The sequence below is a fragment of the Electrona antarctica genome (assembly GCF_951216825.1).
Source record: "Electrona antarctica genome assembly, chromosome: 5".
In the NCBI taxonomy this organism is placed as follows: Eukaryota; Metazoa; Chordata; class Actinopteri; order Myctophiformes; family Myctophidae; genus Electrona; species Electrona antarctica.
Window position 1 is genome coordinate 25600773 of NC_136810.1, and position 14344 is coordinate 25615116.

General features: G+C 41.4%; 1 protein-coding gene across 1 annotated transcript in view; it reads left to right on the plus strand.

Annotated features, from left to right (window-relative positions):
- Positions 1-167: 167 nt before the first annotated feature.
- ush1c (Usher syndrome 1C) overlaps positions 168-14344 on the plus strand; it is a 29702-nt gene continuing 15525 nt past the window's right edge. The window contains exons 1-10 of the mRNA XM_079501373.1: positions 168-356; positions 3719-3786; positions 5667-5810; positions 8194-8332; positions 9004-9112; positions 10749-10773; positions 10892-10949; positions 12939-13127; positions 13350-13409; positions 13634-13690. Coding sequence (XP_079357499.1) covers positions 321-356; positions 3719-3786; positions 5667-5810; positions 8194-8332; positions 9004-9112; positions 10749-10773; positions 10892-10949; positions 12939-13127; positions 13350-13409; positions 13634-13690 — 885 coding nt within the window. The 5' untranslated portion in view covers positions 168-320. The remainder of the gene's footprint in view (positions 357-3718; positions 3787-5666; positions 5811-8193; positions 8333-9003; positions 9113-10748; positions 10774-10891; positions 10950-12938; positions 13128-13349; positions 13410-13633; positions 13691-14344) is intronic.

Genomic DNA, 14344 nt, shown 5'->3' on the forward strand with positions numbered 1-14344 from the left:
GTCTGTCGTCCCCACCAACATGAAAACACAAAAGAGTGCATCCATTTTAGCCTTTAGCCTGTTTACATTTCTGATTAATGAATTAAGTATTCAATCAATCAATCAATCAATAATTGATCTAGTGTAATGTTTTTTATTTTACCAATGTGTTATTCAGGATTCGCTGTTGTGTCGGCAGCAGGCAGCTGATAGGACCAGCGTGTCAGGGACACTGGGACACCTATCTCATTAGTCAGTCAGCAGCAGAGCAGCCTGAGAGCAGCAGTCAGTGAGACTACACACACACAGACACCCACTACAGTGACTCCATTCTGCCAAATATGGAACGTAAAGTTGCCCGAGAATTCAGACACAAGGTAAGATCATTTCAAGCCCTACCGTCGATGACCACTACTATGACTAATACTGTAATACAGTAATTCTCCTCTTAAAACAAACTTATACGGTGCGGTAGCCGGTAGGGCAGCGCAGCGAACAGGACGGTTGTACAGGTGTTATACTTGGGCCTGACCTAGGTTACTGTGTAAACAGTGGCTTTGACAGTTTCACATTTTAGTTAATTAGGACGGTTCTGTTTAACTATACATAGGCTACCTGTAGCCTGTTTGTGTAATATTAATAGGCTATAACACAAATACCATAGTCTAGCTATTTCCTGTAACACAAACGCAATAGACCTACATTGGGCTTACTGATCATTGGGCTATATGTTATTAATTAACTGCCCTAGCATAATCTATAAATTCCCCCGCCGGACACATCATTTAATAAATTGGCATTTAATTGAATACATTGTTGAGAACAAGCTGGTAAAAATTGGTTGCTTTTGGTTGCATATTACTTTCATAAAAGACATACAGAATGGTCCACATCCCTGTAAGGTAAAGTCCTGGAGACGGTCATTTTGTGAGTAAAAGAGGAAGGGAAGTAGGGAACATGATATGTTCAGGGCGTTTTCAGAGACCATGCAAGGGTATACACTGTACATGTGCATGGTTAGCAGTCTTATTAGTCTTCACAAAGGGCAACAATTGATAATTCAGTGTCAGAGATGAGCAGCTAAGCGGAATAGATTGGAGAGTTACAGCAGCAATTAGAGGGTCTGCCTCACTGAGAGAAGAGGATAGCAGAACAACAAGGCATTGTTCATGATGGTGACATTGGCTACTCTCACTCTATCCCCCTCTTCTATTTACACGATAAGGTTGATATGGACTGAAATGATGAGTGATTTAAAACGGGCTACCAACGGGCTTGCAAATGAATGTTGCATCTCTCACTGTAACTGCCCTGTCTTATGGTTCCAAAGTCTGCTCCTCAGTGCCCTGTGTGTGTGTGTGGTAGTCTCCTTAATTGGTCTGAGTTGGAGAAGTTTATGACACCCATAAAACCAGCCATACACACCCACACAATGACACACACCAACCTCATAACCACACCACATAGTAGGCAAACTAGGCATATAAGCTGTATAGATAGGTCATTAGTTGTTCACCTACTTTGCTCTCACACTGGCATCCTATACTAATGCTATGGATGCCTCAATCGATGCATCTTCATATCGAACAAAAATAAAATAAAATCACACCCGTGTGAAGTGAGGGGCGCTCTAATCAATTATTGACCATATACCAACCTTGAAAATACTTTAGTTACGTCACCAATAATGGTGGTCCCTTATTGGCCAAGGGTTTCCACCAACATACCGACAGCTGATTTGCTCAGACACATATGACGTAAATTCTACATTCATTGTCAAATGCATTTAGTGTTAAGAGTTAAGACAGAATCTACACTAGCTGTTTATAGGAGGGGCTAGCACCCCCGTGTGAAGTGAGGGGTGCTCTTATCATACATCATCTCATTCTGGCCAATCACAATTTGCGTCCTCACTTTTAATTTATGTCTTCACTTTTCTGTCCTCACTCAGTATGTACTTTGCTCAGCCAATTAAATCATCGCCATGGGGTGATCAGCCAATCACAAGCCAATGTTTGTGTTTACACAAACCCGGAAAGCTGGGCATACGCCCCTCAAAACAAAAAGCACAGAGGCCCTCTAATGTAATGGGGGCAGCAGTGGCTCAGGAGGTATAGAAGCCGCTTGGGAAATGGATGGTCCCAGGTTTGTGTTGAAGCAGATGCAACTGCCTTCTTCAGGGTGTATATAATATCACTACAATGGGAGTTATTATGGGACTGCAATGTCATCATCATGTGAGGTGTGACACCGTTACTCATTTCTATCTCACAATCCAATACATTTGTACACAGTAAAATCCAGATTGTTAATTAAATTCTGAGAAATGTTTGTGTGGTTGTGTTTGAGTGAGAGCATTCTGCAATCCATACATTTGTGTTCACTCACTCACTCACATCCAGAGGTATGCAGGGCTTGACATTAACTTTTTGAGGCACTTGGAAAATGACAAGTACATTTCCCAGTCACTTGTCCGTAGCACGAGCACACACAAATACATTGTAAATCACCAGGTGATTTAGTTAGTTACTAACTGTTAGTTGGTTTTGGTGAATACTGAATACATGATTAATATTCTCAGTTTACAAGTTAATAGCCCTAGAATGTCTATGATTTTACATACATTTGAAGGTTCGGGCAGAAAACGTGTATTTAATAAAATATCTACACTTTTCCACAAGCTGCACATGGACAACATTATCTCCATCAAGGGGCCCGGAATGAGTGCAAGACTGAACTGAACACATCAAAACTTCCTTTAGGAAGTACAAATGTATGGGGCACACAAAATAGATGGTGTCATCAATTACCAGACAGGCCTTATGTCAAGCCCTGCGGTATGTGTCTCTACTTTGTGCACTGTAAAATCCTGAGTGGTAATTTAACGCTGAAAGAATGAGAGTGTACAAATGGAACCTGCATGGGCCCGTACGGGTCCATTTGGTCATTCATGTAACAGGTTCTGGTGGTGGTGGGCAGTGGTGTAAAGTAAATTTGTTATACATTTGAAAACTTGAAATGGGACATTCTGCACAAGAATGAGTTGAGTTTTTCTCAAGTACATTTTGAATTCCGGACTTTTACTTTCTATATTGCAGTATTGATTTGACTTGAGTACTTTTTCCAACCACTGGTGGTGGGCTAGTTGTAATGTAAGTAAGGTGACACGGCTTGGGCTGAGTGACCTCACTAAAGCCTCTCGTCGCTCCCTTCCCTCCTCTTGTCTGCTGGTTAGGGAAGGGCACTTCATAGGATCTGTTTAGACTGGTGGTGTGCCTTCATCACTGGACACAAGAGAACAGACGAGCTAGCCTGCAACGAGGCTATTAACACAAGAGTGAGGGACTCTCTACAGGTGCTCAACTTTTCACCCCGATAGAAGAAGACCCTCTCAGTAGGGGGCAGATGTCAACAGCCTAGCGCAGGACACGTGTCATTTCTCGGTCTCGGAGGGGGGAAACAGGGGGCAATGTGCTACATCAGTGATTGGCCAAAACGCTTCCTCAAAATCTTTTTGCAGCAGTTCAGCCGACATCAGGTTTGTATGACTCCACGACATGCTCTGTCATTTACACACATACACAGTTACACACGCACGCACGCGTCAGTGAGGTGAGAAAATCCAGAGTGTTCACCTCATCTGGGACTGCTACAGGTCTTGTTCCGGTGTGTCTGACTGTCATGCTGTCTACAGTGAAGATGGGGATGGAACCCACATTTTTATTTTTTTCTCTTGCAGGTGGAATTGCTGATTGACAATGAAGCAGAGAAGGATTACCTCTACGATGTTCTGCGCATGTATCACCAGTGAGTACCTTCTGCCACCAGTGTACAAATTGAAATGACAACTTTAATCTTTGGGACCCCAATTTACACAATAAAAACAAAGAATAAAGAGTTACAGACCCATAAGGGTGTTTTCGGACGGGCATTGACTGAGAACCAGTGATATAGAGCAGTGCTTCTCAAAATGTTTCATGTCAAGGACCCCCAAATTGACACAAATTAGCCTGCAGATCCCCTTTGAAAAGATATGCCAGGAACCCCCTTAAGAGAAGGTCTTTATGGCTCTAGCAGTGATTCTCAACCCGTTTAATTTCAAGGACTCCCAGTTTGACATGCATATTAGTCTACCGACCCCCATTTAATGGCATTTTTATCTCTGGGACCCCAATATATATTGTAAAATTAATGTTAATTTAACTCTGAGAGTGGTCCATTTGGTTCCATTTGTACACTCTCAGAGTTGCAGACCCATAAGGGTCCATTTGGTTCTAAACTATCATTTAGCTGGGGACCCCCTGGAACTCCCTCAAGGACCCCTGGGGGTTCCCGGACCCCACTTTGGGAACCAGTGATATAGAGGGAGGTGTGGCCTTATTAAGGTCTCTGATAACCACACCGTCTTAGAGCAGGAGATGATGGGGGGGGATTAACAGAGGATGGAGGTCTAGGTTTCCATTAATCTTTGTATGGAGCCAGTGTCCTGAGACCCTACTGGGTAAGCCTCTGATCAGTTTCCACTATGCTCCACTAAGCCTGGACAGCTCTTATTTTTTTTTTTGCTTTCATTTTCCAGGCAGAACAGAAATTGCACCATTAATAATTTATGGACCAAGCCAGGTGGACAGATTTTATGCAGTAGCTGCACATTGCCCTTTTAATTGATGCATTCGTTGCCTTTGGCCCTCTTGGAATTGTTAATGAAAGACTTTTCCATTACAATCATGATGTGGTCATACTGTAATTAATGCAACTCTAAAGCAGTGCTGAAGGCTGTACAGTACTTTAGTTGATGCTTTTTTTTGTTCTTGCTTAATGTAAATCGCTCTGGATTAAGAGCGTCTGCTATGCCTAAATTGTAAATGGATGTGTAGCATGAGAGGGACACGTACATTAGCGGTGTAAAAATGCAATCCCACACGCTGGGGCTTTGCAATTGTCAAGCACATGTAGCTATTAGTGAAAATACCCCTGCTAACTTACATTATGGTGCCCATGTTTTGCTTGTACATACACTATTGTTGTCATTAGCTTTCACTTTCATCACGATATATAAGCTGAAATGTCAAAATGATATATGATTCCAATATGGGGCACAACAATGGTTAGATCTGGGCCACTAATTGGGATAGACTTAAACCTGTGCGTGTCAGGATTCTCAGCATCAAATGTCTCCTGATCTGGAAAATGTCGTTATTATGTAGATTTTAGTTTTAGTCATATAATAGTCTCTTGAATTTAGTTTTAGCGTAGGCCTATGTTTCTTTTTTGCGTATAGCGAATGTTTTAGCGTTAGTCTAGTTTTTCACTTGCTGAAAATAGCGGATCTACAAGCTCACAACGTGTCGCACTGTGACACGCTGTGAGCTTGTAGATCGTCTATTTTCAGCATGCAACTAATTGTAAAATGACTTATACTGGATCTCTTCTCCACTAGTCCCTTCCTAACATTTTAGTCTAGTTTTTATTTGTTGACTAATTGTCAGTACTATATTTATAAATTAGTCTTAGTTTTAGTCACCAGTTAGTTTTTATTTAGTTTCCATTTACTTTTTGTCAGTGGAAAAAGGTAGTCGACGAACATTTTTCGTCTTAGTTTTAGTCGACGAAATCAACACTGGAGCAGAGTCCAAATTCACTGCTCTCTTCCCCGAAGTGAACTTCCCTCCTCTACCTCCTCTCAGATCTATGGAATTGCCCGTGCTGGTTGGGGACCTAAAGCTGGTAATCAATGACCCAAGCCGCTTGCCCCTGTTCGATGCCATCCGACCCCTCATCCCACTCAAACACCAGGTGGAGTACGACCTGATGACACCTAAGAGGTCACGGTGAGGATAGAAGAGCACGCTTGTCATCTGACATTTTTACACATACGGTACTAGCAGTGGTGGAAAAAGTACAACAGTAAAATATTGCAATACTGCAATATACTCTGTTACAAGGAAAAGTATGTAACTTATTTGAGTAAAAGTACAAAAGAATTGGATGCAAAATATACTTATAGTTATACTTATAGTACAAAAGTATACAAATCTTTTGAAAATGGTATAGATGGTAGATCTACAAGCTCACAATCTGCTATTTTCAAATGGCCAAAATGTATATAGGACTGTAGTGTAGTGACTGAAGTATGTTTTGTAATAATAGAAAAGAAACAAAAGTTTTCAAATAATTGTAATGGAGTAAAAGTATTTGAGTACAATATTTGAATCTGAGATGTAGTGGAATAGAGGTAAAAGTATTAGAAATTGGAAATACTCCAGTAAAGTAAAAGAACCTCGAAAAAGTACAATTACTTTACACCACTGGGTGCTAGTTTCCAAAATCTTAATGATTTGATGATTAATTTAGAGCACTGAGGGTGAACTGGAGAGGTCTGAGGTCTTGGTTTTTCTTTCCAAATAACAGTTAATATTAAGCCTGAGTGTAAAAATCTTCACACAAAATGTTCACACTAGCAGTGACAATCATGCAGCAATGTGTTTTTGGCATCAGTTTGAATCTTATGCTGCAGGCTTCCATTGGAAAATGGCCTGTTGCCTTTTTGTTGCTATAGTGTGAACACAGCATTCCACTTAAATTAACACAGTATTTTTCACAGTCTAGATTTGTAGGCATTGAGGCATTTTATAGTAGTATTGTTTTCCCTGTCTCTTCTCTGCAAATTCCCTTTCTTCATTTGATAGACTTTGCCCACCTTTCCTCATTTGCTTGCACCATCTAATTGTCACTGGCATCATGCATCCTGCTATTATGTCATTGTATTCCTCTACATCTGTCCCAAGACGCCAATAGCAAGAAGGGCCAACTTTGCATTACTTCCTGTATCTGCGTGAAGGGGGCGGACACATTATTAGGAGACAGGAAGAATGAACACAGCTTATGAACCATTCCTTAACTCCATGGTCACTGAACTAAATACTGGACCCAATCAGCACAAGGCACACAATATTTACATATATTATATATTATAATATATGTAAATATTCATACTAAAATGACTTCTTTTGGCGAGACAAATCAGGAGAAAATCTACTTTGTTATCAACATTTCTTTATCCCACCAACAAACCCATCTGCAATTTGACGGACGACACATAGGGGGCTCTGGCCCCATATTTAAGATGAGAATGTGAAATGAATGGACATATTAAAAGTGAAATAAGTCTAGGAGTAGGACAGTTATTTTAAATAAGGCAAGGTGGTAAAATGCCAAAGTTGTTTTATTACTCTTTTCTTTGGTGGCATACAAGATAATGGAAAACAATATATATACATGTGCTACGAAAGTGCTATACAAGTGCAAATACAGGGTGAGCAGGGCTGTGCAGGTCCAAAAGCAAAGAACGGATCAAAACATCCTATAACTCTTAATCCTAACCGAAACACCTCCCGAATCTGACTAACTATTAATGAAAACAAGAGAGCCTACCTGACTACTCTACTCTTAACCTAACAAAAATACATTAGTGAGGAGGAGGAGCCTACCTAAGTGAAATAACAATGAGAATACTATACTAAATACTACCTATACCTGCTCTTGATCATGACACAATAGTATGCACTTTAGATTAGATGTAGCAACGGACGGGGTTTCACTCAATAGATTAATGCAACTCTTGCAAACTGATGTTACTCCGTGAGTGCTCTCTCTCTGCACGGAGGGCACACTGTCACCAGCTTACTCCACTCTGGAGGTTAGCTATCGGACAGCGGCCGGGAATTAAGTCCTCGGAACGCCTTTATGCCGTCAGGTGGACGCAGGTGTAGGAGCCGGTTGGAGGAGCGAGGTGCGGAGCGGGCGACCAACGGTGGAGCACCGGGAACGCTCCCCACCAATGGCTCAAATCAAATCAAATCAAATCACTGCGCTGACGGATCTATAGGGAGGGAATAGGCAACGGGGCGCGTGCTGTGCGCACCAATACAGACACACAGCCCAGACCCACATACCTATAGGCCTACGGCCGTAACAACAATGCTTAATAATAATATAATTTCCATAACTGTGTTGATGGGGGCTGATTTCCGTTATCAGTGTTGTTGTCAGCCTGGGAGAGGGAGGGTGGTGGTAAGGTCGGAGAAGCAAACCACGCCCACTTTATTTAGGAGACCATGTGTAGGCTTTGTGTACCATTTCGCCTCTAGTGGCTCCAATGAAGATCGCCCATCTTTATAAATTAATAATCTTTGATCTGTCTTTATTGACCAGGAAGCTGAAGGAGGTTCGTTTGGATCGAACACACCCTGACGGGCTCGGTCTGAGTGTCAGGGGAGGGGTGGAGTTTGGTTGTGGTCTCTTCATATCACAGATTGTCAAGGATGGTCAGGCTGGGAACGTAGGCCTTCAGGTACACATCTGTCAATATATTGTCTGCCAACACTAACAATATTTTACAACAGTAAAACTAGTATAAGTTATCGGAGATTACCACTCATTTTCAATACCTAATATCTATCTATCGTTTAATGTTCTCTCATACATATGCCTACACAATTACAAAGGACAGGGAAAAAAATGTCTATATGCTACTGAAACCGAAGCATTGGTTTCCCAAATGCTCTCTCTCTCTCTCGCTCTGTGGTCGCAATTACCATGTACCATACAGATTGATTGAAATAACTTTTCATTCATTAAAACAATGATACTGACGTCACAGTACAATGTCTAACATAGAGGCTGTGATATACAAAATGGAGGAACATGTTATTAGCTCTTATTATTATTTTAATATTATTTTTCTTTGGTTACTGATTAAGCACTTTTAGCCTCGCAGTGGCCAGACTTGAATCTGCCGGTGCACTTTAAATTGCCCTCAGTGTGATATTAGTATGGCCAAGCCAGGCTACAGCACTTTGGTTCAACAATTTTGTTTTAAACGTGCTCTATAAATAACATAGTATTGGATTAGCAGGGCAGTAGTGTGCTGCATCTGGCAGACACCAAGCTGGATCAATGGCGTGAAACAGAGGCATGTCTTTTTCAGTAAACGTATAAGGTTGTGTCCTCCATGACTTTCAGGTCGGGGATGAAATTGTACGCATCAATGGATACTCCATCTCCACCTGCATCCATGAGGAGGTCATCAGCCTCATCAAGACCAAAAAGACTGTGTCACTCAAAGTCAGACGTAAGTCAATCACAGGCTCAGTCACAGTAAAATGCTAAAGCGATGCTCTTTGGTGGGGTTATGAACCCCTGACCGGTTCAACAGTAACTCTGTATGTATCTTATTGAAGACTCTATTCAAATAATTGTTTAAAGTATATAAATGCACAATAATATAGGTGAGTATTGTTAACTACCATATCATACTGTAGGTAAACTGTATTATGCCTACGGTAGTTCAAGTAAATAAACTAAACTGCAGGGAAAATAAGAACTCAAATGCAAATGAACATATATTGGTGTGAAACGCACTCCTTTGTGACATGTAGTGTGGCAGCACAAAAAGAACAGATATAGTGAGAACACAGCAGGTGTGAAAGAGACAGCAGTATAAGAGTCACGTTTGTCATTATATTAGTCATCATATATTCATGGATATGTGATGTAGTGTAGTGTTACTGTTAATATCTTCATGGATATGTGGTAGTGTGTGATGTAGTGTAGTGTTACTGTTAGTATCTTCATGGATATGTGGTAGTGTGTGATGTAGTGTAGTGTTACTGTTAGTATCTTCATGGATATGTGGTAGTGTGTGATGTAGTGTAGTGTTACTGTTAGTACCTTCATGGATATGTGGTAGTGTGTGATGTAGTGTAATGTTACTGTTAGTATCTTCATGGATATGTGGTAGTGAAGTGAGCAATTACATGTTTCAGTTTAATGGCTTTGGAACGTAGGTATATCTTTCAACCAGTAGGTGGCACTGCAGTATGTTCACACACCAAGGCTGTTTGACAGCCGGCAGCTATCTATGGCCGGCAGTGCCACAATTATGTAGGCAGTTTTTGAGGAAAAGTACTGCATTTTCCAAGTTCAAGGTTACAAGTTCAAGTGTCTCAAATAAGAATCCACCCGTTGAAATAAGGCCTCCGTTTTTTGTTTTTAATTCCTCTGCCAAATTGTGCCAATGAGGTTATGTTTTCGGTGTTGATTGTTTGTGTCACGTCTGTCTGAAAACTACTGGATGATTACAAATTTCATTAATTTAGTTATATAAACGTTGATTTTTAATTAATTAATTAATGTGACAAAAACAAAAAATTATCCATTAATTCAAGTGTCCATGGGGTGAGTAATCGATAGAAAAAAAGTTGTGTTGGGGTGAACTATAGCTAAAACCCCTAACTGCTTCCCGGGCACTGTATTAATAGCACCCACTGCTCCTATAGTAGACAGGATGGGTTAAATGTAGAGGACAAACTACAAGTGTGAACTGTAACAAAAATACCCACAAAAGAAAAATAACCTATAGAGGGTATCATCATCAAACCAGGAAGTTATGCAGGAAGGCCTACTGAGTGGCAAAAACTACTTTCTGGCCTTGACAGCCCATACGTCCACACAGAAAAGTCCTATCTGATTGCATTAAACAACATTAAACAATGTTAAACTCACTTTGCATGTTGCTTTGCCACTCAATGTGCCATTCACTTTAAGCATGCGCATACCCTCTATTCATTAGATTTAGTCTACTTGCCTCTCTTGCTTCCATAAAGTTTTTTTTTTAATTTAATACCCAGGACTTTGAAACGAAATGTCCTCCAACGTCTATGACATATTTTGTCTCGTTTGATATATGTCCCTTTCTGTGTCTGTAGATGTGGGATTGATCCCAGTGAAGAGGTAAGTTCATTTATCTTGCTGTTATAGATTGTTAAGTGGTGCTGACTGAGCTGAAGATTATTTGTTCAGAGAGTGGGGTTGAGCAGGGAGCATTCACACTGTTTCCTGTCCTCATCAGTTCAACAGATGCGCCCCTCAAGTGGCACTTTGTGGACCAGTTTGTGTCCGAGTCGGGGGTGAGTTTCTTCTTCTTTTTTTTGACTTTTTTTTTTTATCACTTAGATTTTCATTTATTTTTTGAACAAACACACAATAGCAAAGGACAAACACAGCACAAACAAACATGAAAAACAAAAAATAAAAATACAATAAAGTCGACAATGCGTATCAAACCTTGCTCATTACATCACATATTCCTAGACATATTCTGGTGTTCCTCATTCCCCCATGGGGTGAGTTTCTTTTGATTGCATCATGCAGTCGCACATCACTGTCAGCCTGTGGATCATGGGAGCTTTTAACATGGTCTGTGCATCTGGAGGGGAGACTTGAGATGTTGTATTGCCACATTTTACAAGTAAATTGACTAATAAATAATTAAGACGTCAAGAAAGACAAATCATTGCCACACAGACGTGTGCATGGTCAGATGCATCGGTAATAGTCGGTATCCTCTGTCTGGAAGATGGGCAATTCAAAGCTGAACTGGTGGGACATGGATATGTCTCTGTATATTGTGATTCATGAACCAAAGGACAAAGTACATTTTGGAGCTTGTTACATAGGTACTTACAGCTACGTATGTCAGAGCAACCATTATATTAAAACACATGATGCATCCACCTGGCAACACATGAGTTCTTGATCCTCTATCTCTAAAAGCCACCCAGCTGTCATTAAAGCCCTGCAATACAATGCTTAATCATGACCTATGCGCGGGTATATGTCACCTCGCATGACTGTAGCATATTATTTTGTGGACAACAAGATTATTTTGTGGACAACAGATGTATGTTCCTGGGTAGTAGGTGAGCAGGCCTCCTCTACTGTAAATAAGACCATACACAACGTGATGAATATCACAACACCCATATTATTAGGACTTAGTATTTTGAATGTACCATTATTTATGATAACAATAGTTCATGAAAACCAATATGACTTGATATGATATACCGTAATCTTATTTAGATAATCAAAGAGAGAATAAAACCAGTTATATCTGTGGCATATAATTCACTAAATAACTGAATACAAGGTAAATGGTAATCAAATATAATGATTGCTTTTTGCTAAATAATGAAGAAAAGACTAAAGCCTGTGCTGATACACAATCATGCTCCAGTATACTGTACCTCTGAGAGTTTTGAGAGTTTGACCTGACGAAGAGCCTTGGCTTGAAAGGTCGTCAATAAAGTATACTGGAGCATGATTGTGCAGGCTTTTTTTAGGCTCCATGATCATTCCTAATTAACCCAGCACGTAAACTAAGTGAAGTGTGTATTAGCTTTTGTTACTAAATAATAAATACAAGGACTACATAAAATCACTTGGCCTGCACACAGGGCTGCTGCTGGCCATTTGGGTGCCATATACATAATATCTTTGTAGTGCCCCCCGAACGCACACAGTGACATGCGAGTGTGCAAATAGCCTATGTAATGTATCACAGTTTCAGCACGTAGATTGGCTACTTTTGCCGTTCTCAAGCACGGGATCGGGATGTTCGACCGCATGTCCGACCGTTGTTTCCGCATGTCGGTCCTTTGGTGTGTCTAATCTGCGTGTGCATCCCGTTTGATTTGTACAATAACATTTAAACACACTGCCAGACCGGGCAGGGTGGAGGGGGCGCCTCAGCTTTGAGCAGACCCACATCGGCACACATTCAACTTGAGGACGCACGCAGGTTGGGAGCGAAGAAAATTGGATCGCCTTGGCTCATTTTGCCTGCACAATACAATTGATGGAATAATGCTAAGGAAGGGCGTCTTCTCTTGCCCGAAACGTCCGTGTTGCAATAAATTGTCAAATTGTAGTGATGCCTTCCCCTGCCCCTAATTTAAAGGATTCAGCACCTTAGTTAGTTAGAATGAAGACAATTGAGTGTGCTGTATCTCATTTTAGAGTAAATTGACAAAATATGAATGATTCAGATTCTTCTTTCTTACTAGCCTCCTTTATCTCTTTATTGTTGACCTTAATTGTATTTATTTCCCCTTCAGGAGAAAAATACCAGCATAGCGGGGCTGGCATCCATGGGTGGGAAGGAGATTAAGGAGAAGAAGGTGTTCCTCAGCCTGGTGGGCACCAAAGGCATGGGCATCAGCATCTCCAGCGGCCCCACACAGAAACCTGGCATCTACATCAGCAATGTCAAGCCAGGCTCTCTGTCTGCAGAGGTTGGCCTCGTGGTAAGGGCCGATAATGATCAAAGGAACTTACAATTTATTACAGTGTATAAATGCACTCAAATGGACTCTTCCAGGTCCCTTCTGGGTCCTTTCTGGGTCGTAGCTCTCCAAGTGTACAAACGGTACCAATTAGACACGTAAGGGTCTATTTGGGTACACTCAGAGTTAAATGAACACTCAGGATTTGGCATTGTACACATTGTATTTCTGTGCGTGTACTAGATTGGTGACCAGATAGTGGAGGTGAACGGGGTGGATTTCACCAACGTGGACCACAAGGAGGTGAGGTTTGTTTTGTGATGCACTTGCTTCACTCATGCAACCTTATATGCAGGTATTATTCACACATTATTATCTTTTTTTTGCTCAAGTTCAAGCTATGTTTCAACTTGCGTGAATACTTTGCATTGACCTTGCGTTGATCCCCAGACCTCACTTTGAGAACCAGTGGCTTAGCGAATGTGAAATGATATTGTGGTTAAGTTTGTGTTTCCCTGATTCCCCAGGCTGTGAGAATTCTGAAGAGCAGCAGGAGTCTGACAATCACTGTTCTGACCGGGGCCGTAAGTGGAGTCTTTGATTTTGGGCTTGGATTTGACGCGTGTGTGCGTGCGTGCCGTGTGTGTGTGTGTGCGTGCGTATAGCAACAAATGCAGATCTACAAACTCACGAAAAAAATGGATGCATCTATGTAAAGTTAGTATAGTGTAATATGTTATTGGGCTCTCGGGTGGAGAAATGATACCGTAGCAGCTTCCCACCACCACAGTGTCTTGGGGTGCGAATCCACTGCGGTGCATCTGGCTTTGTCGGGTGTCTATGCACACAATTGGCCCATGTTCGGTGGAGGGAAGCCAGCCGGGAAGGGTGATATTTGTCACTGCACATAACTGTTTGGGCGGCTGTGGCTCAGGAGGTAGAGCAGGTCGTCCAATGATCCCTGGGTCGGTGGTTCGACTCCTGGCTCCTCCTGTCCACATGTCGAAGTGTCCTTGGGCAAGACACTGAATCCTACATTGACTCCAATGGAGTTGGTTGGTGTGAGCTCGCTACCACTGGTGTGTGAATGTGGGAAGTGAGGACACTGGCGTCGACTGTTCGCCGCGTCACCTCCCAATGTATGAATGAATTAACCGCTTTGAGCACTTGGAAAATGTGCTATAAAAATGCAAATCATAAAAATGCAATTTATTACTCCTACGGGCTGGGCGGTACCT